At 40.5% G+C, this 25,757-nt stretch overlaps 1 protein-coding gene across 1 annotated transcript in view; it reads left to right on the forward strand.

Moving 5' to 3' along the window:
* Positions 1-25,757, forward strand: part of LOC141579334 (trafficking protein particle complex subunit 9-like) — an 83,676-nt gene that overhangs the window by 50,082 nt on the left and 7,837 nt on the right. Inside the window, exons 6-9 of the mRNA XM_074374500.1 lie at positions 3,132-3,191; positions 3,722-3,942; positions 10,005-10,204; positions 22,689-22,784. Of these exons, the coding sequence (XP_074230601.1) occupies positions 3,132-3,191; positions 3,722-3,764 (103 nt within the window). The 3' untranslated portion in view covers positions 3,765-3,942; positions 10,005-10,204; positions 22,689-22,784. The remainder of the gene's footprint in view (positions 1-3,131; positions 3,192-3,721; positions 3,943-10,004; positions 10,205-22,688; positions 22,785-25,757) is intronic.

Raw genomic sequence — 25,757 nt, forward strand, 5'->3', positions numbered from 1 at the left:
GGTCACAGTGTCTGGATAGTGCCTTGCTGTTCAGCAGTTTTGTTAGGAAACGGTGCTTGTGAATCATTGTAAGGACAGAATTTTGACAACAGACTGTGTTGTTCATTTCACAAGGGAAAAGATAATATAGAAATACTGCTCAGATCTATTTTAAAATTAAGCTTGGAATTTTGAGAACAATTCAAGAAACCATACAAAGATTTTTCACTAATTTTAGAACTATCTTAAACACATTATGGTTGCATAGCAGAGTAACTTATCAAGTAGATTTGACAAGAGGAGTGTATTATTGATTTTTTGTTTTAGTTGAAATATTCTATCTGGGATAAAGTAATCAGTGCCTATAAATGAACAAATATGTTTGTATTTCTATGCAACATGGGAGCAGACTTCATATGTTTCTATATAATATATATGACTGTGTGTTTTAATCTGTCTGTCAGTGTTTTTATAGTTTTTCAGCAATGTTGTAACATTAGAATTCTAAGAAATTCACTCCCGATACTACTGCAGTTTGTACTGTGTATCCTGTCTTATGTATGGGATTCCACTGTCCCCTAAGTGAGGAATTTCCTCTCCTATTGAGTTAGAAGCAGATTTAAAGGAACTGTGATTTCTAGGCGTTTGCTCTCCATGTGTTTGCACTTGGGTGTCAATCACAATTTTCCCTTTCTTGAGTTTTCATTGTTCAATTAGAATTTTTGAAAATAACTATTAATATGTTTCACTAGGCTCCCTAGTAACTTGATGTTTTTGTGCTTTTCAGTTTTCAAATTATGAAAATTGTAAATGCACACTTGTTTTTAAGTAGTCCTTTTTCACTAGATATTTGTTTACCTCTTTATAGTTAAAATAATTTTTTTCCCAATGAATGAATCACTGTGCATGTTTTACAAGATACCTTTCTTTTTATTTTTCTTATTCTAACAGGTATATTCATTGTAGAGAATTTTGAAAATAAGGATAAACCCAGTAATAACTTAAAAATGGCCTCTAATCTCACCTGGAGATACAGTTGTAAGGTTTGAAATTGAGAATTACAAGTCCTCTCATTTTTTTCTTTTTTTCAAGTACGTTTTGGTTACTGAGTCCCTCGAATTCCCATATGAATAGTAGCAGCAGCTAGTCAGTTACTGCAGAGGAGCCCGCTGGGATTGTGATCGAGACCACGTTGAGTATACAGATCGCTCTGGGGAGCACTGCCATCCCAAGAGCGCTGTCATCTGATCCAGGAATGTGCGTGGTGTGTCTGTCCAGGTATTTAGGTCTTCTTTAATTTTTTTCAACAATGCATAGAGTTTACATAGTATTATTTTACCTTATTTTTTTGCCTTTATACTGAGTACAATTGTGCAAGGTACCAGGATCAGAATTGTATTATAGCCCCGCCACTTGCTGCCACCATGGACGCTGCACTCTTGCTTTGCCCTGTGTAAAATCTTGCACAAAATAGGACCTAAGAAACTCTCTCTTGAATGAATGATTATATGATAGCTGGATGATGCTGGAGAGTCCTTGTGATGATGTCTTTTTCCCACACTTTCCCCTCTTCTTAACTATGCCTTTTCTCTTCCTTTCCTCCAGCCTGGGTTTCAGCCTGCCTGTGGCATTGATTTTCCCTGAGTGTGGACTCTTCCTTTAACTAGTTCACGATAATGTTTCATGCGGGCTATGAAAACTTGCTAGATGTCAAGAAATAGCAAATTCACTGCATGCTAGTATTTTTAGTCTGTGGTATTATATTATCCATTGAAATAAAATCAGGCTGACACCCTGAGCTCTTTTCTCCTTCCTACGGGTGATACTTCTCTGGTTGCTGTCTGTGCCCTTCCCCCAGACATGGTTTTGGAGTTGAGTAAGTCACCATCAGTGGAGCTCTCTCTTTAAAGATGAAGAGAACATTTGCTCCTTCTCCCTGGTTGGGGACTGGAAGAGATGAGGTAACAGATAAAGAATGGAGCCCCATCTCATTCTGACCCCCGCTCTTTCCGTTCCTTTCTCCAGGGGAAAAGAGTACAATTCAAAAATATAAAGATTGTGAGCTAATGAGATAGACAAGACAACCGAACATTTGTTAAATATCCTTTCATGCCGGAAACAAATGTATTATACACACAAAAAGCACACAAATCACGGTAGTACTGCGGTTACAAACGTGGGTCTGAGTTCGAGTCCTGCCCTGGAGTGACCAGTCCTGTGAGATGGAGAACTGGTAGGTCGGCTTAGCCTCTTCCGGACTTGTTTTCTGTCCTGCAGAGATGGGGCTCGCTAGGCGTCCCTCTCCCGTAGAGGTGCTGTGGGGTGTAAATGGCGCGCGTGGGCAGCCCGAGCACAGCTGCTCATTCCTCGTAAGGGCAGGATAGCATCGCTTTTGCGATGACAGCTTTATGACCGTCCCGTGTAGACTCTTAGTGCTCCGAAGGGATGCCTTGTGGTTTGGAGATGGGATTCTCACTTCTGTAAATACCCAAGGATTGTGTTATTGGGCCGTGCTGATTTGAATCTATTCTTTAGAAAGTACATATTGTAGATATATTTTTCAAGCATGCATGCTTTTTTCTTTTATTATTTATAGTTCTACCCTCTCATCTCTTGGTGTGACTTTTCATGGAATCCAGGAAACCGTCCTAAGCCACCTGCCTCTTCACACTTCTCCGTGGTGGTTTTCTTCCCTGACTAGAAGAGGGTTCTGCAAAGGAAATTTTCTTTGTTCCCCTTTTCTTGGAGTCACTCTGACACCCCAACTCTCACCTGTCCATCTGTCCATTTCTCTACCCACTGATTCTTCTGACTTGTTCCAAAAAGCATTTCAGGCAGCTTACAGAAGAACAGATACCAAATAAACAGGTGAGAAAATGGGGCCAAGTTCAGACAGTGAGGCTAGGAGGCGAGCCTGTGTGAGAGTTGCAGGCGTGAGACACACGCCTCAGGCCTGTGACTTATAAGATCGACAGCAACAGTGTGCCTGAGGCTCCCAGCAGACACAGGGAAACAGGGTTTGTGGGAGATGCTCACTGGCTGTGAAATAAATAAGTGGCTTAGGAGATGCCCAGCCTTTCCAGCTACTAAGGCTTAGGAGAATATTTTGAGTTTCTTCCAAAATCAGAGTATTGCATCTTTTCTTTTTTCAGAGTTCTATGTATAGTTGGTTACATTCTATACCTGGAAATTTCTCCAAAACTGCTTCCCACGTGAGTCCCATGGCTCGGGAATGGGGTGGTTCTGCTCATTGACGGGTGTAGGCCAGAAACAGAAAATGACAGCCTCAAAGGAGCCTGGGATTTGTCAGTTATGTTTTGTCAGTGCTGTAGATTTCAGAAAACGCTTTCACCGTTTCTCTCCATCTGAGGTGGCAGCGTGCTCTCTTAGCAGCATAAGGAGCTCAGGGCCACGGGATGGTGGGGGCTGACTGCACTGCTATCAAGACAGATGTGCCAGTCTCTGCAGGCGTGGTGATTTTACATAGTGCATTTCATGTTCTTTAATAGGTTTCAACAGGTAGTTAATTAACTAAGTTAATTAACATTTAAGAAATATGATGCTTTGTTGAAAAGACAGTTATAGGCAGAATATAAGTTGTGAACCCTTTAAAAACGGTTTCATTACTGAAATTTTAATAGGGAAGATTTAGTTTATCTTATTTACACCTCTCTTCAAAAGTAACAAAGAAACAAGACAGAAAAAGCAGAGGATGATTTCTGTTCTTCCTCTCGGCTTGCAGGTGCCCTCACCTCCAGTGGCATACATCCAGACACCAGCACTGACACTGGCCGTGCTCACAACTGCCTTAGCCCTGAAGACACAACTGACAAATAGAAGGGGGCTACGCCCTAAGACAGCAGGTGGTCTTACTTTGTGGGTCCTTATGTAACTGCGCGGTGTTATTCAGGATCGCCCGTTCTACACTTTGTGACGCTGCTGCCGTGTCTCCTAGTTATTTCTGTAAGTACTAGTGTAATTTTTTCAATGTGTGGTACTAGACATCTAAAAATGCTTTTTTCAGATGAAAAATAATGTGTATTTAATATAATAAGTCTGAAAAAAGGGACAAAAGTGTCTATCCTGGTCCCACTACTCAGAGATAATAATTAACAATTTAACATCTATTTTCTGTTCTTTTCATCAGTGTGTATTACATCTGTCATAAAAACCAGCGAGCACTCTGTGCCTGTTTACTGTGTGGAGACATCCATTTTCCATTCGGCTTATTACACGTTTTTCTACTGTATTCTCTCTCCCCTGGCATGATTTTTAATGACCAGTATAGCATTCTGTCTTGTGGAGGCATCGTCCATTTTACTTCGGACTTAAATAAACTTTTAAATTCCAAGTATATTTAACTGAAATACTGAAAAGAGAACTGTGGTGGTACCGAAAGGCCCCTACATCCCTTCCCCTTTTTTTCCTGAGAGTAAAAACTGCTGACAATGTGGTGTATATATTTTATGACCTTTATGCCTGTCATATATATATACACATACATACATACATGTATATGAGAAATCTATGTATATGTGTGTGTATATATGCTGTATTGAAAAATAAGGCCACACTATATGTTTTGTGCAGCTCGGTTTATTCACTGAGGTGTATATCATAGACGTCCTCCCACTCCAGACTCACCCGGTCCTTTCAGATAGAGTAGAGGGGTCTCCTGATGTGCAGTAGATTTGGTCTCTTGTGTAAGGACACCTTTGGTGGGAGAGTACTGTGGACAAGGCCTTGGACCACGCCAAAACGCCTGCCCCTTAGTGCCCACAGCTCGCCTTGATTTACCGCATCATTGTCTTGATGGTGGATACTTAAGTTTTCTCCATTTTCCACTGTCAGAAAGGGTGTTTGACTGGCGTCCTTCTTGTACAAACATTCCTGTGATCTTGTATGAGTATTCCTTTAGTTAAGGTTTCTGGGAATTTAGTCCCTGGATGTGACAATTACATACATCACAGGCTCCTTTCAAGTGACTCTAGAAATTCCTTCTCCTGCGGGGAATGAAAAGATGTAGAATAACTTATGTAACCAATTCTCTATCGCTGGATATGATTTCACTTCAGCTTTTCTTCCCACCATTGTAAAAAGTGCTGTGTAAATGCTCTGATGAGTAAATCTTTTTGAACTGATTTTTTTCTAAACGAAACGATTCCTAGAAGGGGAGTTGAATCTGTGTGTACACACGTTTATCAGAGTTTACATATCCATTGACATGTCGTCCCCCAAACACGTTGCTCACAGTTTGTTCTCTCACAGATGGACACTAGCTAGAACAACTTTTAAAAATATTTGCCAATATGATGAGCAAAAGTGCTTTTTCATTGTTTTAGTTTGCATTTGATGACCAATGAGGTATTCAGCATTTTTCACTTATTAGCCATCTGACTTTTAAAACGTGAATGATCCCTTTTGTCCTTCGCACACAGTTAAGTGAGGGAGCTTCTTGTTGCTTTGTGACAGCTCTTTGTATGTTATGAACATTAACCCCTTGACTTCATCAATATGTATCACGCAGTTTTTACTTGTCATTTCTTGCCTTTCATTTTATTCAGTAGGTTTACTTTTGTTGTGGCCCAAAATATACTTAAGATAGTAAATGTCTTCTTTTTGGGTTTTATTTTTGGTATTATTTTAGAAATACTTTCTTATAATGCTACAAATCTCTTCTGTAGGTTTTTTAATCTCTAAGATGGAGATGATAATAGTACTTGTTATAGTGAGGAGAAGTTGAATTAATATGAGCAAAGAGTTGCATTTGCTGTTATTAGTACTTTTTAATATTTACATCACTATCTGTAATTTTTCTTTGGTTATTATGACAGGAATAGAATTTGTTCTTTCCAGGTGATTCTCTGATTTTCCCAGGACAATTATTGAATTCATACTTTGCTCTTTGATTTGAAATCCCACATGCACAAAATACTTATGTACACTAAAGTCTCTTTTTGAGCTCATGGTTTATTTCTGTCAATCTTACTTTATTACTCCAGCACCATAACTTACATACTGTAAAAATTTATTTAATATCTGACAGTGTGATTTTTTTTTGATTCTTTTCTTCCATCCCAATTTTTCTTGGCTAGTATTATGACTTTATTATTCCTGAAGAATTCTAAAATACTTTGTTCAAGTTAAAGAATAAAAACAGATAAGGGTTTTCATAGGATTTTTTAGTAAGTTTTGAATTATCTTTAAAAGAGCATTCATTTTACAAAGCTGCTTTCCTCCATGCAATATGTTGATGTCTCTACATTCACATCTCTTAATTTACCCCTCAGTATAGTCCTGTATTTTTCTCCATGTACAACATGGGCATTATTTTTGAGTTTAGCCCAGATTATTGTTTATGTTTTACTTAATTTTGTAAGTGAGAATTTTTTGCAATTATATTTTTTAACTCTTCAAACTGACACCTAGGAAGGCAGATTCGGATTGTCAATACTCACTTTGTAACTTGTCATTTAAAATTGTAAGTATTAAATACTTGTTCCAGAATCCTTTCTTTTCTGTTTTTCAAAATTTGTTTCCAAGATTATCAAAGTGGTCGTAGCTAAGTAGTGTATTTGGGGAGACTGATGGAGAGAGGTAGTGTGGCTCATGTACAAACTGTGAGCATTTTCATGGCTGCTTTTAGGCTGGAGAGGCCTCCGAAGAGCCCAGGTTAGACCAGGGATGGCTTTTTATGCACTTGAAAGCCAGCATTCCTGCCTTTGTGGAGAAGCCTGTTGGGCGTGACAGGTAGATGATCAAGGTCCGATGGAGGCCATTGGCTGCACAGAGCGCTGTGACTGTGAGAACTGGCGACCATTAACATGGGAAATGCTTGGCGCCAGGAACACTGCAGGGGAGCTGGGGAGCCTGTGTGTTAAGGATTTTCCAGTCCTGGGAGTGAGAAGAGCAGACTCTGCATTCAGATCTGAGTTTGAATTCATCCTCTCTTGTTTAATGGTCCTCTGACTTTTGTCAAGTTATATATCCGCTTTGAACTCCTGTTTTCTTGTGTCTCAAAATAGGAGAATTACGGCCTGCTGCTAGAGTGTTTGATCAGGGTAAATGATTTGTGTCTATAAGATGCCACGTACTGTCACAAGTTCAGTGAGAAATGGGCTGTTGCCTCTTCTGCAACTCAGTGTTCGACAACACACCTGGGGAAAGCCAGTCCCTAATTTGTGTGTGATGCAAGTAGGAACAAAATTAATGTCTTGCCTTTCGCTAGCAGTATTCTTACTCCTTTGCTTCATTTACTTCTTTCCTCCTTTCATTTCCCCTTTCCCCTCCTCCACCAAAAGAACCTGAGAATATCTCAGAACACTAGATTCAAATTACTTTAAAGGTTGTCTCATCCTCATGAAATGACAGTAACATAAAAAAATCTGTACACATCCCAGAATTCATTGTATTTGATTTACGCACACACACACAATCAGGCTACCTCCCACTTACAGAGGAAGAAGAACCACTTATTCTGAGTTTTCATTCACTGTCCGTGAGAGCAAAGTGTCTTATGCAGACTTTCACCTGGCTTCATGCATGGTGTTTTTAGTTGGATTTCTGCTTTGTGGCCATAGAATTATTCTCCTAACAGAAGAGAGGAAGTGGAGACATAGACATTCTGCTCAGATATTGGTGTCATCATATTTGAGTTGGGAAGGACTTAAGACAGCATAGAGTCGTATCTGTTTATGGGTGAGAATCCATGATAGTGTAACTTGGACAAGAACCTGGATCTTCTGCCATCGTGCCCACGAGGGTGAAGAGGCAACTTGGTGGGGGATGGCAGTGATCCTTCTTGCTTGAGTTCCAGGGTCTTGCTAGTTTTCATTGCTCACCTGCCTTTAGTTAAGGTCCATGTGGCCTCTCATGGGAAGGTCACGCTGTTCTGATAAATAAAGTTACTAATCAGCAAAAAGCTATGGACCCACTCATATTTCCCAGAGTTTTTTCTGCTGACCTGCTGACACTTTATATAAATGAGACCTAAGAAACTACTGGATATAAAATCCTTTGTGTTATCCTCGAGTTCCATAGGAATGGTGTGCTGTCTCAGGCTGTCTAAGGCTAGATCTGAATAAAGATAGGGTGATAGGCTTTGCTGCTGGACCCTCCACAATCAAATGTGTTTTCCACCTTAGTGTTTAGAATCAGGCAGATGAGCTCAAATCTTGCCTTTACCAGTTATTAGCTTAGTGACCTTGGGGAAGAAACTGTACTTAATTGTGTTCAATTTTCTTTGTTTGTAAATAAGTTAAGTATTTATTTTAAGGTTTTTGATTTAGAGTTGAATGAGTTAATTTCCTCATTTATACCTAAAATACATATCGCGTGGCTCTATGATGGTGCCTTGGTTGTTGATTACTAAGGCACTCGGCAGGGAGAAAGGGGGTGGGGGACCCCTGGATTCTAGAGCTTATTATATTCCAGGATATGCTTGTAAAAGACTGGATGTGCAGTGGATTTTTAGTAAATATCCATTCCTTTCCTAATCCGCATTGATTGTGTATATATCTTTATATTAATATATGAACAAATTTATAATGCAATTTAAATCTTTCTGTAGAATTTAAAATATGTAGTTGTAACAAAAATACGTGAAATAAAATGATTTCACTTTTATTTTTTTTCAATAAGCAAAACAAAATAAAATAGAAAAGAAAAAAAAAGGTTTGAAGGAGTAGAAATAACTTTCTTTCCATAGAATCAATTCCCTAACAAAGGTTTTTTGGTTTTGTTGTTAAACAGCATATAAAATTGATAGGTTGTGACATATAGGAAATGAGGAAACAGTGGAGACATAGTACCTCCAATGAAGTCATTTAGTTACCACGTCAAAACTAGTTCTGCTTCCTGAATGACAGGCCAGTAAATCGGGAGATGAGGTGTTAGAGCAAGGAATAGTGACTTTATTTGAAAAGCTGGCAGACCCAGAAGATGGCATACTGATATCCTGGAGAACCCTCTTCCCCAAGTCAGAATTCAGTCTCCTTTTTTACTAAAAAGGGGCGGGGGTGTGGTTGGTTGTTGCAAACTTCTTGCTGTACGAATTGATTTCCTTGGAATCCTTTGTTCTTGCAGCTGTCCATGTGGGTCAAATCATGGCACCCCTGTAAAACCTCAAAAAAACAAAGTTTATTCTTTATTTTGCAACTTGCCATCTCTACATAAGTGTAGAAGAGCTAACATCCTTAAAGATCAGAGCCCGCAAAATAGGCCCTCCTGGATATTTCAGGCTAAAGGCAACTTTCTTTTACAAAAGGTGCAGAGATAACAAGTCTTAGCCTAGAAAACAGGGTACAGGTTTAAAGACAAACGAACACATCTAACATGGAGTCAAATTTGTTCTTTTCTATTACAATTTCTTTTTCCACCTCATAGATAATTTTAGTAAGAAACATGAGCAATTTTTTTACTTTTGCTTCTTAATAACGGATAAGTGGCCCAACTACAGTTTTGTGAACAGGGATGCTGTGCGGGCATAGGGGTCACAGCAAATTCTTGTTGGGGGTGGTCGACCCTGCAACATGTCTGATGCCCTGTGAGTGTTGGTGAGAGTCCCCCTAACCAGGGGCTCTCTTCAGGAACCACCATGTGGGCATTGACCTCTGGAGACTTCTTTTTCAGCTGTAGGAAATTTTTTTTAGATGCTGTGATGAAAAAATCACTCCAGCTGGGGATAATCAGGGAATAAAGGAAGGGGAAAAGGGCTTGGAGTAGTGTAGAAGAGAAGGACAGAAGATCAGGGAGCCTGGGGGCTTGGGGGCAGGGCCTCGGGAGAGAGAGTAGCAGAGGTGGGGAGGGGCCCGGCTCCAGAACCAGCTCCTGCACCTTTCCCTGCACCCAAGCCTCACAGCTTTTAATTGGGCCCAAGACTCTTTCCTGTCTGGATGTCACCCTGGGCAGAACGTTGAGAATCGAAGGTAAGGTGTGGGCAGCACTCACCTAGGGGGTCACTGAGGACTTGGTCAAGTCCACAGTGCCTTTTCTAGTCATGTGTCTTCACCTGTTCTTTATCTCAGGATCTGAGAAGCAGGAGCAAGGAACTCAGGGAGAGATCCAGGAAGACATCTGACTCTGTTAAGAGACGACAGTCACAGCGACACGGGGAGCGAGGACACTTGCAGCAAAGTAAAATGACTTCACAAATATTGCATCAGAGCTGCAGGTGTGAGAGAGCCTAAGCCTGTCTCAGAGTGCAGGGGACAAGAGGAAAGGAATGGTAAAATTAACACTGACAATTGAAATTTTGTTAAATAGCCTGCTAATATTAATTGTATCAAATGAATGTATGCAGGTGTATTTCTATGATCATTTATAGGTACACACAACCCCACCAGCCCGTCTTTCTCCCATCGGGGATGGGCTTTCTCAAGCACAGTGCCCCTCCTGGTTGAGTGGGCCACGCTGCGGGTCCTCGTCTGGGGCCAGGCTGCTGCAGGACACTGAGTCCCCGAGGCACGGCCTGGGAGACATGACAGGAACATCTCTGCTCATAACTGAGAGCCTCCGTTTCCCCCTGCAGTGTAAGAATGCCGGTGACTCAGTTAGAAGCATGCATCCAACCGGTCCTTCCGTGTCATCACCATCTAGAATCGGTGCCTGAATCTTCTGAATTTCTCCAGAATGTGGTTTAAAATCACCTTCGACAATTGAGTGTGTGTCCTCTTACAAGTGGAGGAATTGCTGCCGTTTCCCTGGAACTTACTCACCACTAGTCCATCTGATTTTTCTGTGCTAGGATTCAGTATGGCATGCTAAAAATTCTGCAGTCAGATCTTGAAACACTGATGAAGAGGATTATTTATTTTATTTCTTTATATGATAGAGTTTTACTTTCAAAATTCAGAGTTTTCGGTTCTTTCAAAAAAATTTTTGGGGGTTGGAGAAACAACTTTGCTCTTACCATCTCTGTGACCTGTTGCTTTGTGCCTCTCACCTGTCTTCTGTCACTTGTGAGGTGGTTCCATTTGTGACCCTGTCAGGGTTGTTCATGTTATAAAACATATAGTCTGTTAAAGTACAGTCCCTTTTACTCCGAAGACATTCCACAAATATTCCTTAAATCTGGGTGTGGTTTTAAGAAGACAGAATCATTAGAACATGTACTTGCAGGTTGCTAGTGCAAAATCCCCAAATCAATAGTCTAGCTCAACATCTAAAATCTTTCTAATCTACCTTGGGTTTGTATGGATAAGTGAAGCAGTTTGCTAAGAACTCAAGACCAGGGTTAGAATACAGGCTGGTGTAGCTCAGCAGGTCCTCCCAACCTGATGCTCTGCCAGAGGGAGGGGCCGAGGGGAGAGGGCTTGTCCTGCCCTCCCTGAGCTGACAATTTGATGGCAAAGATCTTTATCAGGTGAAGAACTGGGAGTTTCTTCTAAGAAGAGTGGGTTTGAAAAGAGTCCTAAAACCGCGGGAGTGACACAATCCCTTTTGTCTCAAGTACGTGAGAGCGGCTGTGGGGACACTTGGGAGACTCGTGAGTCCAGGTGTGCAGTGTTGGTGGCTTCCACTTGAGCGGTGGGACGGTCAGTGTGTAAAAGCGAACAGATTGAAGGCATGTTTAGATGGTAAAAATGAAAGGATGAATGCTGTCTGTGAAGGTAGGATGGAGGAAGGCCCAGGTTTCTGGGTGGATTAATGAGGTAAGTGATGGTCCTGCTGTGCTCTGAGGAGGGAAAGCTGCAGAGGGAGCTCTGGGGGAAAACTGATGAGTTCAGCTGTGGATGAAGTGAAAGGCTGTTAGATGTGTGGACTGGGAGATCTGGTGAGAGCAGGTACTGAGTAGGAGGAGGGGAGAGAGACCTTCAAATCATTTTGTCTTGTGAACATACAAATAAGTATGAGTAATGACACACAACACCTCTATATTCTGGATTAAAACCCAGTAACATTTTTCTATATTGACTGCAGAGGTTCTTAATTATTTTTTAATAGAAATAAAAAAATAGAAACAAAATAGTGAAGTTAATGAACATCTTAGAGTTGATGTGTGTCCTTGTATGTATTTTGATACCTCATCTGTTTATAACCATAATCTACAAAAAGTTAGCTTGTTTAGCATAAGAGTTAAACAGAGGGACGTGAAACACACTGTTGGGGGTTGAGGCTGATCACCTTGGGCAAACTATGTCGCCTCTCTGTCCCTTAGTTACTTCTTCTGTGACTGCCTCCAGGCCCCTCATCACAGCTGATTTCCTAGACTAGATGTTGGGAGGGAGGCTGCTGAAGGGGCTAAGAAGTGGTAACTGCTTGGGATACTGAAGAGAGAGACGAAAACAGATTAAAGCCGAGAAACTGAGTACAAATACCCTCAAAAAAGGAAAAAAAAAATCACAAAGTGTTTTGAGCCACTTAGCGTAAGGGAAACAAAATCACGTGGACCCAATTTTCTTGAGCATATGAGTATAGTGGGTGGAAGGGTGTCATCAGAAAAGTGTTGAGAAAAGGCCTTTTGGTTTCCCTTGACATTTGCAGTAAGGATGGGAGCAGAAGCGAAAACCCCCTGTTCACTGTGGAAGGTGCTCTTTTTTGCAAAACTGACCAAAGGTTGGAGACAAGTCATCAGCGGTGCTGGCAAATGAAGAGACTTCTGGATTGGGTGGGGCACTTGCTGTGACTTCCAGGTGGCCTGCTGGCTGGGGGCTGTGAGGCGGGCAGTAGGTTTGCAGGGTGACCCGGGCATAATTCCTGGCTCTGAGGCTGCTGGTCTGACTAGCAGACCTGAGCACCCGCAGACCTAATGGGGCAGCTCGGGATGTGGCCTGGGACACCTGCCTTTCTGAGGGCAAGAAGAGGGCTCCCCTGAGGGGGTGTCCCTGTGGAGAGTGGAAAAGTCCTCCTGCAGGGGAAGAAGTGCCTCTGAGCAGGGGGAAGGATGCACAGGCAAGACCAGCCTGAGCATGGAGGTTTTGGGAAGCCGGAAGTCATAAAGTGGCCCAAGCAGCCTTGTTCCTGCTAGATTGGAAGGAAAAGATGCTGAAAAAGCAGGCTAGGGTCAGACCGTGTTGTGGGTTATGAGTGACAGTAAAGGACTGGTCAGGCAGGCACGAGAGAACCCTGTGGGCGTCCCAGCTGGGGCATCACGCCAGAGGGAGGAGCAGAGGTATGGACTTTGCCACTTATTAGCTGTGTGACTTTGAGCAATATCACCCAAACCCTCTCTATATATATCTTCATCTGTAAAGTGACACAGCTCGTGTCATCAGAAGGCTTAGTTTAGCTCTGATCCTTTAGTCCAGTCCTGTCAGTGCTGCCCTGCAAGGTTCTGCAGCAGCTGCTCTTACCCTGAGAAGGGAGGGCGTAGAGGGACATTGTAGTGCCCGAGGGCAGGAAGGGGTTGCTTTAAAAGCAGACATGTAGCCGCCTGCAGCTGCAGGCCTGCAGGCAGTTTGGTTGATGGTCCTGGAGAGGACTTTGGAGGCCATAGCATCATCTTAAAACTTGTTTTCCCTTGGGGACCGGATTTGCCTTTGCAGATTAATGTTGAAGATTTGGGCTTCTGGCAAAGCTGTTTTCAGAGATGAGTATATACATAACATATAGTATAAAATAAAATGCTTTTATTTAATCTGTGGGACTTTGTAGCTGTTTGGAGCAGTTCTGTTGGCCTGGTCTCCACGGAGGACACTAGGGGTCAGCAGAGCGTGCGGGAGGGCAGGCCAACCGCTGTGCTTCTGCGGGGGGTTCTCCCCAGCATGGAGCTCTGTTACGTTGAATCTTCTCTGAGTTTGGTTGCCAAGCGTGCAGACAGCAAATTAATGAGTTCTGGTGGGATTGTATAATGACAGGAAGAAAGAGGAAACCGTAGTTTTTCGGGACTAGAACATGCTTTTGGTTCCTGACTCAGTGTGTTCCATTACAGAATTGATGAGTTGTGTCTATTCTGGGACTTCATTGAAATAATCGTTCAGCCTAAAATTTAAGAGTTATGTTTTATTTGGCGGGAGGCCTCGAGCCTGGATGACAGCCTCTCAGATCTCTGAGGGACTGCTCCCAAGAGGTAGGGGAGGAGCTTGGATAAATAGGAGCTTTACAACAAAGACCAGGTACTTGGAACAATAAAAGATTGCTTGTTATCTAAAGAAAGCCAGATATCTCAAGTTCAAGTATTTAGTGCTTTTCTATGTATGGGATGAAGCAAACATATGGGTTATTGTATTCATTCCTTTGGCAAGCACCTAGCTATCTAGGGACAGTATCCTGTCCTTTCTTATTCTGAGTCTGCTCAGAGGGCACCACTGTGAGTGGCTGAAAGGCTGGGTTTCAGGCATATCCTCGCTGGGGTGTGGCAGCAGCTGCTGAGGGCTTGGTCTCAGCATTCTTTGTTTACTGACATGGTTGTAGTATTTTCACTCACATTGTAGTATTTTCATTCACAGTGCTCCCCCTTGGTCCTAAATTCGACCTATATTTTGAGAGACATTTCATGACCAATTTTGTCCCACGGTGCTAGGATGGCTCATTCCTTTTTCAGGTGAAGAATTTTCTGAGCTGCCATTCAAGGTGTTAGGTTTTTTTTATCAGGGCCTGTTGATACTAAAAGTTTTCTGGATCGCCTGTCTTACTAGTCTATTATGATCCAGGAAATGTTTGCCCTTCGTTGCTCATTCCCATACCTAGAATCACACTATTACATTTATTTTATGCAGGGTTAAAAATTTTATCTATTTCTTCAGGATGTTTAGCCATCATCAATCTTGTAGGCCTAGTTACACGTTGGGAAATGTAACAGACAACAATTTAATAAAATAGAGATCATATAACTAATATAGCTAGTAACGTTTTTAAGTAACGAGTAAGAATTTAATAGTAGAGAAGTTGTATATTTGGGTTAAAATTTTGCTTGTATTTCTGATTGAGTTTGAGTGATCTTATGAGAAAGTTCATATTTATGGTCAGGATCCGAGCAGGTATTAATTGGCCAGGTGAGTTCTCCCACGTTGTAAGATCAACAGTGGCCTAAAGAGAACTATAAATTATTTTTAGAATAACGTTTCTGAGGGCTATCTAGTTAGAGCCTTGGAGTAGGGAAACCCACCAAGGTAACACAGAAGTACTAGACATAGGTAATTTACCATAAACTTAACAATTGGAGTAGTTCATAATAAAAGGTAGGAGAAATTGTCAAAGTAATTGGTATACAAGCCTGGTCCGTTGTCTTGGGTCAGCTGTCGAGCTCAGATGTCGTCTTCTTCTCATCCTGGCCTGGTAGCTTTTTCACCATTTTGGCATTGTTTTCAGGTGAGCAAGTGGTCTATAGGCCAGTGCACTGAAGGGGCTGTTTCTGACAGGAAATGAATTCGAAATTCCGTTTCCTTCAGCTTTTGTGTGTATGGTCTAGTTAAGAGTACTTGATAAAAGGTCTTTCCATTCAGGTTGGAGACAGTTCTTTAAGTCATGCATGTTCCAGTATGTATAATCCCCTGGCTTAGGTCATGGAGCATTGGAAATTTACACAAGGATAGATTACTGAGCTTCGGAAACAAACCTAGAGTATCCTTTTCATAATTAAATTAAACTGTACAGCAATATGACATAAAAGCAAGGAATGATCTGGGAAGTGTCTTAGTAAATATAGACCTCAATTAACAAAACTAGAACTTAATATCCAGTAAAATATAGATTTTTTTCTCTCTAAAATTACCCTCATTTTTCTCAAAGCCAAATCAAGATTAATTTCTTTACAAGTCAAGTCTGATTATTTGATCATATAGGCTTTTTTAAATTGGCTGTGTTGGAACTTTTAATAAGGAGTCTCAGGGTAGAATGTTAATAAGATTTGCTAAGGCCTGGAAAGCCCCGTCAACGGCTTGTCATGGATTTCTGCCTTACAGATTTAGGTAAATTCTTTTCTCTTTAAAATCCTTAAAATACCTTGAGATTCCTATATCTGTTAGGAGATGATCTTCCTCATTTGTCTGATAGAGCCACTGGGGACCTAAGAGTTTTTAGTCTATTGAGGGATCAGATAGAGAGAAAAGATAACTGTTCCAAGTCTGATTACATAGGTATAATTTATCAAATTGCTGTGAATCATAGCTAGCTTAAAGAGAAGAGATTCTTTATGTCTGGGAAACAGGTTAAAAGCCAGTAGTATTTTAAACAAAATCAAAATTTATAAACATATTCACCAGTTTACTCAGTCCCATGTAACTAATTCTTTTAATCACAGTTTTCATTGGAAATTTAAAATTTCTTACCCAGTTTAGTTCACTGCTATAGTTTGAAATTTATTAGAAATCAGTAAATCTCCTTGAAGAGCAAGCATTTTGCAAAACCATCAGAAGACAACCATTAACTGTCTATAAATGACAAAAGATTTAAAATCATGGTTAAACACCGTTACACTATAATCGATTAAGAAACCTGGTCACTATACCCAGAAATATCACTGGTAACATTTCAGATATACCAGAATTTTAGGGAGTCCATATAATTTCTACAATATCTATATTAATAATATTTTCTCATACAATATAACCTTAGAAGATTTATTATTCATTTGACAATATCATGTTATTTAACACGCCAATTGAAACTCTCTCTTTTAAAATCTCTCTTTGGGATGTTTCAGGGGCCATCTGTAACTTCCCAAACTTAACTGGAGATTAAAAGAACTTTAATTAGAAATTGATATCTGGGGATCTTTTTAAAAGATTTCAGAACACTTGGTCAGATAAACATATAGGTCACTGTAAAGCAGTACTTATTCATTAACAAGAAAATACGTCAAAGGTAAAGGCAGAACAGATCAGTTAAGTGGTATAAGAAGGTTTACAATCTGTTGCTGAAGGTGGATTAACATTTCAAAAAACATGTTTCCTCTTAACAGCGAGAAAACCAAATCTAGTCTTGTACCAACTTACTTCTAAGATTCATTTACTTTGCCCAAGTTGATTCTAAATTTAGCCAATTCCGACAACGTACGAAACTCTTTCCTTAGGGTACCTCTTCCACAAGCCTTCCACAGCTTTCTATTCTCATATTAGTGTGTCCCTTATTTTCTCTTCCATTCAGAAATAACCAGCTTCAGGACAAAGTCACTATTTTTCATTAACAAAATATAATTCCATTCTTATATCTTCCTTTACACATTTATCTTACTTTCCTAGGATACTGAGATCATTCCCTTAAAAATAGAGTCTATTTCAGGGTGGCACCAACCATTTATTAATATATCTAAACACCTTTAGTTTCTCTGTAAGAGTAAGTTAAATGTTAAGTAATTCATATTTCAATCTTATTTTATCTGAAAATGGCATAGCTATTAAATAAAATCCTATCATTTAACTTAATTTAGCACAACTCTAGAATTTAAAGATACCAAACATTTAGAGATTATGTTAAGCATACATTTTAAAAATATATTTTAAAAATTTACCCAAAGCTCTCATCTCATTTGCATTTAATTTACTTAAAATTTTACCACACCACATTACTGTTATTTTTTTCTTGACAAATCTTCACCAGATATAACAGAATCTTATTTGACTTTCATTAAACCTAGGTACAGTAAAGGTATTATACTTAATATTGATGACTTTAAAGATGTCTATATTAATTAGAACAAACTTAAACTAAACAATATCAAATATTATCTTAATATTGAATTTTTCCAGTTCACGTGATGCTGAAAGTCAATTTGTTCAGTTTTTATTTTAAAAATACTTAATTTGTAAGCTCTTATTTTTTACGTCAATTAAGCAGAGATCTTTGACTTTGATTTTTTTTTTTTAGCTGTATAAATATCTCACATCTGTAATGTGTACGCAGGTTTATAAACAGACAAAAGCTAGAGATCTCATAGCTTCACTTTAAAAGTTAATTATAATATAGGTATAATAATAGTTCTAGTAGGCTGAATTTGCTTGCTCAAATCACTAAGGCTTACTATTTATGAAACAGATATTTAAGATTTCTTGACAAAGTCTGAAGGACCCGTCAGAGTTCTGAGTTCTAAAATGCCAAAAATTTCTTGGCCCTAAGTTTTATCTCATTGAGCTAACTAGGCTCAGTACTAGGTCACTGTTTCTGTATTTACATTTCTGGTCTGCAAGACAAAGACACACGCTTCCAGTTCCCCAGAGAACTGCTCTGTCACCCAGAACCAATTGTATCTCCTTAATTGGCATTTTTTTTATCAATCAGGAGAGCTGTAAACAAAGAATTCAATGTTTTAAAACTTTAAGGTTTACTTTATCATGTCTTCCAAAGCTTGCATAAGGTATTTAGTGATGTCTCTTTTCCTTGAGTTATAAGTTAAACCCAGGGTAAACCTCTTATTATATTTTTTTTATTAGCCACTGTATATTAGTTTTTAGTTCTACGTTATATTGGACGGCTCATGTAACTCTATTGGTTTCCTTTACTTTGTTCAATTAATATTTTCTGAGGGACAGATATGTGCCCAGCCTTATAATACCAAGAAGGGGAAGCGTTTTTCCATTGAAACAGATCTATCCCACAACATAATTAAGCAAAAGTTTTACATAAAGACCATTTAAATATACCAATTTTATAAATATTTATCTCAAATTTTTTAAATCTTATACCTTTAATTTTTATATTTATTAGGTTTAATCAATAATTTTTATTTCTAGAAGGATTGCCAGAAACTTTTTTGTTGTTGTTGTTCATTGTATCTAATTTTATAGAAAAGTCTCTAGGATGCCCAAGTTTCAGCCAAAGTGCTTAGGTCCTTCTCAATTTTTAATTTGATTAATTGGTCTGTTGTCCCAATCATTAATCAAGTATATCAGTCTATATATACATATATTTTAAACTGTGGCAAATAAAATGGACTTGTTTGAACTTTAATGTTGGGGGACAGTAGGTGATCTCTCTGGCCCTTTTTTTTAACTTTACTAGTGTAGTATCAAAACCTTGTATCTATTCCAAAAATGTCCATTTTATTTATCTCATTCAAAATAACCATATAAAAATATTTATCCATTTGGGATAAGCCCTTATCTTTTTTTTTCTGACATTTTTACAATCCTTTTTCCAGTTATTCAACTTAATTACCAATAATTATTCTAAGTTTTTATTAACATCTCTAGAACCATTTATTGGAAAGGAAAAACACAAATGTAGCTTTTCAAAACAGTTTTTTTTTTAAACTAAGTTCTTAGGTTAACAATTAGATATATTTTTCTATCTTTAAACTTGATTTTAATAGGTACCAATTAAACAGCTGTTTATCATGAGATCTGTTTCAACTTTCACAAATTTAAAAGCTTTTCCAAATTAAAGGATCCATCATATGGCCATCAATTTATATATATATATATATAGTGATTTTAAATGAATAAGATGAAGAGGCTTTTCCACATGAGAGTGGGGGTGTTGCCTAAATAAAATTCAAAGCTTTACTCTCCAAAAGCTAAAGGCCTTTGTGGTCCAGGCTGATGCAACAAAGTTTAAGATGGCAAAATATCTGAAAATTGGTACAAACAAAGAATTGCTTAGAATCCAATTTATTTACGTGGCCACCATATGTACGCAATACTTGTACCTTTTGTATGGCAGAGTCCAAGGTTTCCTTTAAAAAGAAAGTAAACATACATATACATACATAAACACACTTGAAAGACCCAGAGAAAGATAAAACGTTTACATTTCAAGGACACAGGAAGAGAAATTCAAGTTCCCCCTAAAGTGGATTTTGTTTTTATAAGTTCAGAATTCCAAAAAATGTTTCTATCAGGCCTGTTTATTTACTTTCAGATTGAGATTTTCTTTTCTAATTCCCAATTAATGTTGTAAGTTTTGTATGTACATTAACCTGGCTGGGGTATTAATTGGAGGCTGGCAATCTGTCATTTCTTTTTCTTTTCTTTTCTTTTTTTTATTTTTTTTGAAAGTTCTATTCCCCATTGTAAGGTCGGGTACTCAGAATAAATTTGCTAGTAAGATTTCCCGCAGGGACAACTCTATGGCATGAAGTCTTTGTCTCTACCACTCCTGCAAGATTCTCTGTCACCCGAGAAAGCTGTTACCAGCCAGGAGGATGGTCCCATTTTTGGAGTTGAAAGGTTCCTCGTAAGAGTTTTACTTTTATCCTGAAAAATTCAATGGATGTAACCAAATTGAGGAAAACATTAGACCAGCCTCTTACCTAACCACTCAGTCCTGAACCCAGTGTTTTCAACTTGGACCCACTCAGGACGTCTCCACTGGGTGAGTATTTTCCTAATAGGTTTCCACCAGCCCACTTCTGACGTCTCTTCAATGTGGGTATTTCCCGTTACCATTCAACGAGGTCCCACCCAGTATGTCTCCACTGGGTGGGTAATTCCCCCCAGTCTCCTTCAACTGGAGGGCCAGGTACCTGGAAACACCGCCAAATAAAACTCAGGATTATCAACCAATATATGAGATCCGAGAACCAGGAGAGACTCACCCAAATTCATCTGGACTCCCCGAGGAGGCAGATGGTCACAAAGGGCCACTGCTGGTACAAAGGCCCCAGTTACTCGGAGAGTTCAGGTGGAGAAAGTCTGCTCTGGGTCCCTTCATGGTGTCCAAAACAGTTGACTGAAATACATGTGCCACCTAAAATTTAAGAGTTATGTTTTATTTGCGGGAGGACTCGAGCCGGGATGACAGCCTCTCAGATCTCTCTGAGGGACTGCTCCCAAGAGGTTTGGGATGAGCTAGGATATATAGGAGCTTTACAACAAAGACAAGGTTGTTGGAACAATAAAAGATTGCTTGTTATCTAAAGAAAGCCAGGTATCTCAAGTTCAATAATTTAGTGCTTTTCTATATATGGGAGGAAGAAAATATTTTGGACTCACTGAATTCATTCTTTAGACAAGCACCTAGCTATCTAGGGCCAGTATCCTGTCCTTTCTTATTCTGAGTCTGCTCAGAGGGCACCATTGTGAGTTGCTGCAGCGGCTGGGCTGCAGGCCTTTCCTCGCTGGGGGGTGGCAGCAGCCGCTAATGACTTGGTTTCAGCATTCTTTGCTTACTGACATGGTTGCAGTATTTTCATTCACATTGTAGTATTTTCATTCACGGAATGATTATGGATAATCTGCAACCTTGGAAAGCAGCCGAGATGGAATTACTGCAGGTACCTTCTACTTTAATAAGCCGTGTGCAAACATAAACATGGAGGAAGCATACGTTTGGATTTGGTGGTGTAGGGAAGGGTTTCTGCACATTACAGGAGAACGCAATGCAGAATTCCTTAAGTCCACCTTTCTTTTCTGTAGTGGTTTCTGAGAACAGTTTATGGTAATTAACCAACATTGACAAACGGTAGCACACATTGCATTTAAGAGCTGGCCGACTGCACACTTAGGTATTGGACAGGTGGAATTCATAGGCAAGTGATCAGGTGGCTGGGAGAGAGTTGGAGACAAGGCCTGGGCCCAGAATCCGGTTTAAATCGCCATTTCCTCACCATAGGGCCTTGGACTAGAATGTAACCTCTCTTAACCTGTTGGTGAATCTGTGAAATGGGCATGATATTATTCGTTTCTTCCTGGGATTGTTGTAAGTTCTGAAGAGTATTGTAGCACACATGAAGCACTTAACACACTGGCATTTATCAGTGTTCACTGTGTGCGGCCGCCCCACTTCGCGTGTGTCAGAGCCGTAAAGGCAGCATTTGTCTGTTGAGGACGCACTGGTAGCCCCTTGGCTAGGTTATGAATTTGGTGATTTCCTTTAATCCTTGTAACTCTGTGTGCCATGGGCATTTATTTTCATGGACAGATGAGGAATCTCAGGGTAAAGAAGACTGTAATTTGCCCAAAGTCAGATCATAATTTTGGGTGCAGTGGCCTCGGTTCAGCATGTGCCCCAGGGCCTTCTGCCCTCTCCGTTCAGCAGTAGAGCCAGATGTGGGGTCAGCTGTTTCCCAGCCCAGAATATCTGGCAGGCCGCAAGACACACTGGCCCTGCGCTGCTTGAGCAAAAACTCCGGGGGGAGGCAGTTATAAAAGGGATAAACATAAAAACAGATGACAGCAAACTGTGATCAGCTCTGAGAAGGAAAGGAACACACCTCGCAGTGCAGAGCTGCGAGCTTTCCCATCAGTGCTGCTCTGGGGGCGTTCATATCGGCTAAACAAACTCTGCTGCTGCACCAAGGCAGGAAGGCAGGGAGCGTGTGGCCAGGTAGACAGGGCCTTGTTATCATACTCATTACCCATTAAGCTGCAGCTGTCACGGGCAATTACCTAGTAAACAGTTGTCGGCAATAATCATCACGCACTTTTCTTGGTAGTTTTATTGGCCCCACCTTTGAGATGAGGTCATTGAAGCTGGGGAGTTTGCTGCATGCCCGTGATCACCTTGGAAATACCCCCACTGGTCTATCAACCTAGACTGGTGTGGCTGTCATGTCCCAGCCCTGTGAATGGCATCGTGTTGCTTCTCCCAAGTGGCCCAAATGACTGACATTGATATTCTTAATTCGTAGGAAATGGTATGTGACAATAGGTGAAAAAGGTAGTAAGAAATTGTTTGGAAAACTAGAACAAAATCCAATTCTTCCCCAGCTGGGGAAGCGCACCCAGTGTCACCCACCCTACTCACTGCCTGTCACCTCCTCCTTGCTGACTCCACGTTCAGAAGCCACTCTGAGCCTTTGAAGAACATTTTGCCTCATGACAATGTTGAATAGGACCTGCGAACCCTCTGTCCCTGGTTAACCCTCTCTTCAAAGCCATTTAAATTTTTTGCAGGCTCCTCAGCTCAGATGTAAGAAAAGACTCTTTAAACTTCTTGATGCAGCTCCTTAATGAAGATCTTGTGAAGGAAACCTACTCAAAACCTGGGAGGTATGCACACAGTGACTGCAAACTCAGCACTTTGTGATGTTCAGTATCAGATTCGTGGGTGACTCAGGAAAGGCTTTTATAAGGTAACAAGGGGAAAGTGAATGGACGCAGGATGTGTGAGACTGAAACATCTCGGTCCCAGCCAGCAAGGCACCTGCGTTCATGATGGTGGGTGGGGAGTGCAGAGTTGTCACAAAGAAAGAAGTGGTGGGATGGGAGGGAGGACAGTTAGGTACTTTACTGGGGAGGGAAACAGTGGGTTGAATATTTCCTGGTTGAACAAGAGGACTGTGACATGATGTGCTTGTATTTTGGAGAGAAGGGTTTTGTGGGGACAGGCCTAGTGAGAACGCTGTCAGGCTGGGGAGTCAGCACAACAGGGAAACACACAGAACTGGGCAGACCCCAGGGCCCCTGCTGGGGAAGAGGCTGCCCGCCAATTCGAGCCCTGGGGGCTGCTTCTGTCCCTTAGCTGGGGCCTCAGAGCTCCCTTCACAACCCAGTCCTGTTGATACAAGAAAAAAAAAACGTGACGCATGAGAAGGGCTGTGTCTCAGGCTTTGGATGAGCCCCTGGGATGTGCCCCACCAGATTTTGTTCCTTGGCTTCATGCAGTAAAGAATTCAAGAGCAAGCCAGTGTTGAGTAAAGGTATATTTATTCAGAGAGATACATTGAAAGGCAAGAGAAACTTCACGAGTTGTGGGGGTTTGATGCTCAGATTAAAAGTAGGTACACACTCCACATAGTGTGGGCCTTCTCTGAAGAGGGAGAGAGAGTGGTGACCCCGAGGTGGTGTTTTGTTGCTCTTTTTTCTTGGGCTTGGTGGTTTCATATGCTAATAAGTAGAAGGATCAGCCTTAGGGCAAGGGGCTTGTATTCCCAGAGAGTTGACCATTTCCCACCCTTTGACCTTTTGTGGCTAGCCTTGGGACTGCCATGGTGCCTGGGGCATGTTATTCACCATGTTACTATTACAGTGGGTGCATAATGAAGCTCAAGATCTGCTAGAAGTTAAATCTCTTCATCCTGTGCCTCAAGGCCTATTGGGGGTTGAATCCTTCACCATTATGATGTTAATTGTTGTGGCCTTCCTTGAATGGATGTGCTCTGCCCCCTTCCATCCTATCTCACTGTGATGACACAGAGAGAACAAAGGCCGGGCCCTGCCTGTGCTCCTGCATTTAACAGCGGGAAGTGAGGTGTGGGCTTATGATGACTCTGAGTGGTGAGAAGGATGTTTCAGATTTTCCCACGTGAGACATGGGGACCTGCCAGCACCCACTGCAGAACTATCTCACGGGCATCGTCGCTTGTGTTGTTTTGGAAACAACAGGCCAGCCAAGAAATAAGCACCACACAGAGGGTTGGAGTACTGAGATTTATTACCCCGGCGGGCTCAGAGGGGCTTCTGTTCCGAAGCTCTGAGCACCTCCAAGACCTGCACGTGAGGTTTTATAGGTTTAATTACAAGTATGGGGCTATTAGCCAATAAGGCTCCAACAACAAAAAGCAAGGAATCAGTACACTGAAGCTTATCAATTTGGAACAGATCACATTACTGACAATTGTTGACATCGGATTTACGAGTTAGCCCAGCAAAACTTACATCAGTAAACGGACACTTATCACACTTAGATTTGTGACTTAGCTTGTTAGCCCAGCTGGGCTTTTCCTTCACAGTGTCACTCATCTTTTCTGTTTTTTTTTTTTTTTAAGTATTTAATCCAAATTTAATATCAGGATTATTTGGGAAAGAAATTTCTCTTTTTCTTTTCTTTGGGGCTCTTTGGGGGGGTAGGTAATTAGGTGTATTTATCTGTTAGTGGAGGCCCTGGTGTTCGAACCCAGGACCCTGTGCACGCTAAGCACACGCTGTACCGCCCTCCCCATCATCTTTTTCTTTTTGCTATATCTGTCAAGAATCTTACACCTGAATTTCTAGTCGGCCTTTAACACTTGCCCTGACTTCATGGAATCCATTTTTATGACTTTACCTCCCCCTGGTTTCATTTAAGTATTGAATCTCCATTTTCTCTTCACTCTCAGTTTTGCCTTTTTGTTGTTATGGTTGTTAAGCTGTGTTTGAAAAAATTGTTTAATTTCTCTTTTAGCAGGAGGCTAAAAGTAAATAAATATGTAAACAAACAGCACACTTAAATGCTTTTATACATTCTAAGCTGTTTAGTAGTTACTTAAAAACTGAATTGAATTTTAAAGTGATAACATTTTTAAATTATTTTTTAATTTTTTACAAAGATATAGCTGATTTAAAATATGATATATTTCAGGTGTACAATAGATGCTCCATTTATAGTTACTGTAAAACATTGGCTGTATTCCCTGCGTTGTAAGATACATCCCTGTAGCGTGTTTACATTATATGTTGCAGTTTGTATAAGAAAGTTGGGTAACGCAGAGTCTGGGATGTGGCTGTGTCTGACCCAGGTTCACGCTCACACTGCCTGTTAGAGCTCAGGTCCTCACTCCTGTATGCAGGAGAGCGAGTGGAGGTAGCTCTCATCAGCGCTGGTAACAACCTCTGAGTGGCAGTGAAAGCAGTGACTGTGTGTGGACGTGCAAAGTGTTGTTTCAAGAGCTTTACATGCATTTTTGCATTTAATAATTAAAGCCCTCCTGTGAGGAAGCGTTTTATGATTTTAATGAATAAAAGTTTTTTTTGATATTGATAGACTTCAAACCTCCGGAAAATTTACAGGAATAGTACAATAAACACTCAGATACAGTTCACCTTAAAGGGCACTATTTGGCCTTTGTGTCTGGCTTATTTTAGCATAAAGTTTGAAGGTTCATCCATGTTGTAGCCTGAATCAGTACTTTATTCTTTTAGTTTGATAATATCCTTTTTCTTTTTTTTCGTTTTTGGTCTATTTAAAAACATTTTCATTGAAGTCTAGTCACTTTATAATGTGTCAGTTTCTTTTGTACAGCACAACACTTCAGTTAAAGAAGA

This window comes from Camelus bactrianus, chromosome 12 (assembly GCF_048773025.1).
Source record: "Camelus bactrianus isolate YW-2024 breed Bactrian camel chromosome 12, ASM4877302v1, whole genome shotgun sequence".
NCBI lineage: Eukaryota > Metazoa > Chordata > Mammalia > Artiodactyla > Camelidae > Camelus > Camelus bactrianus.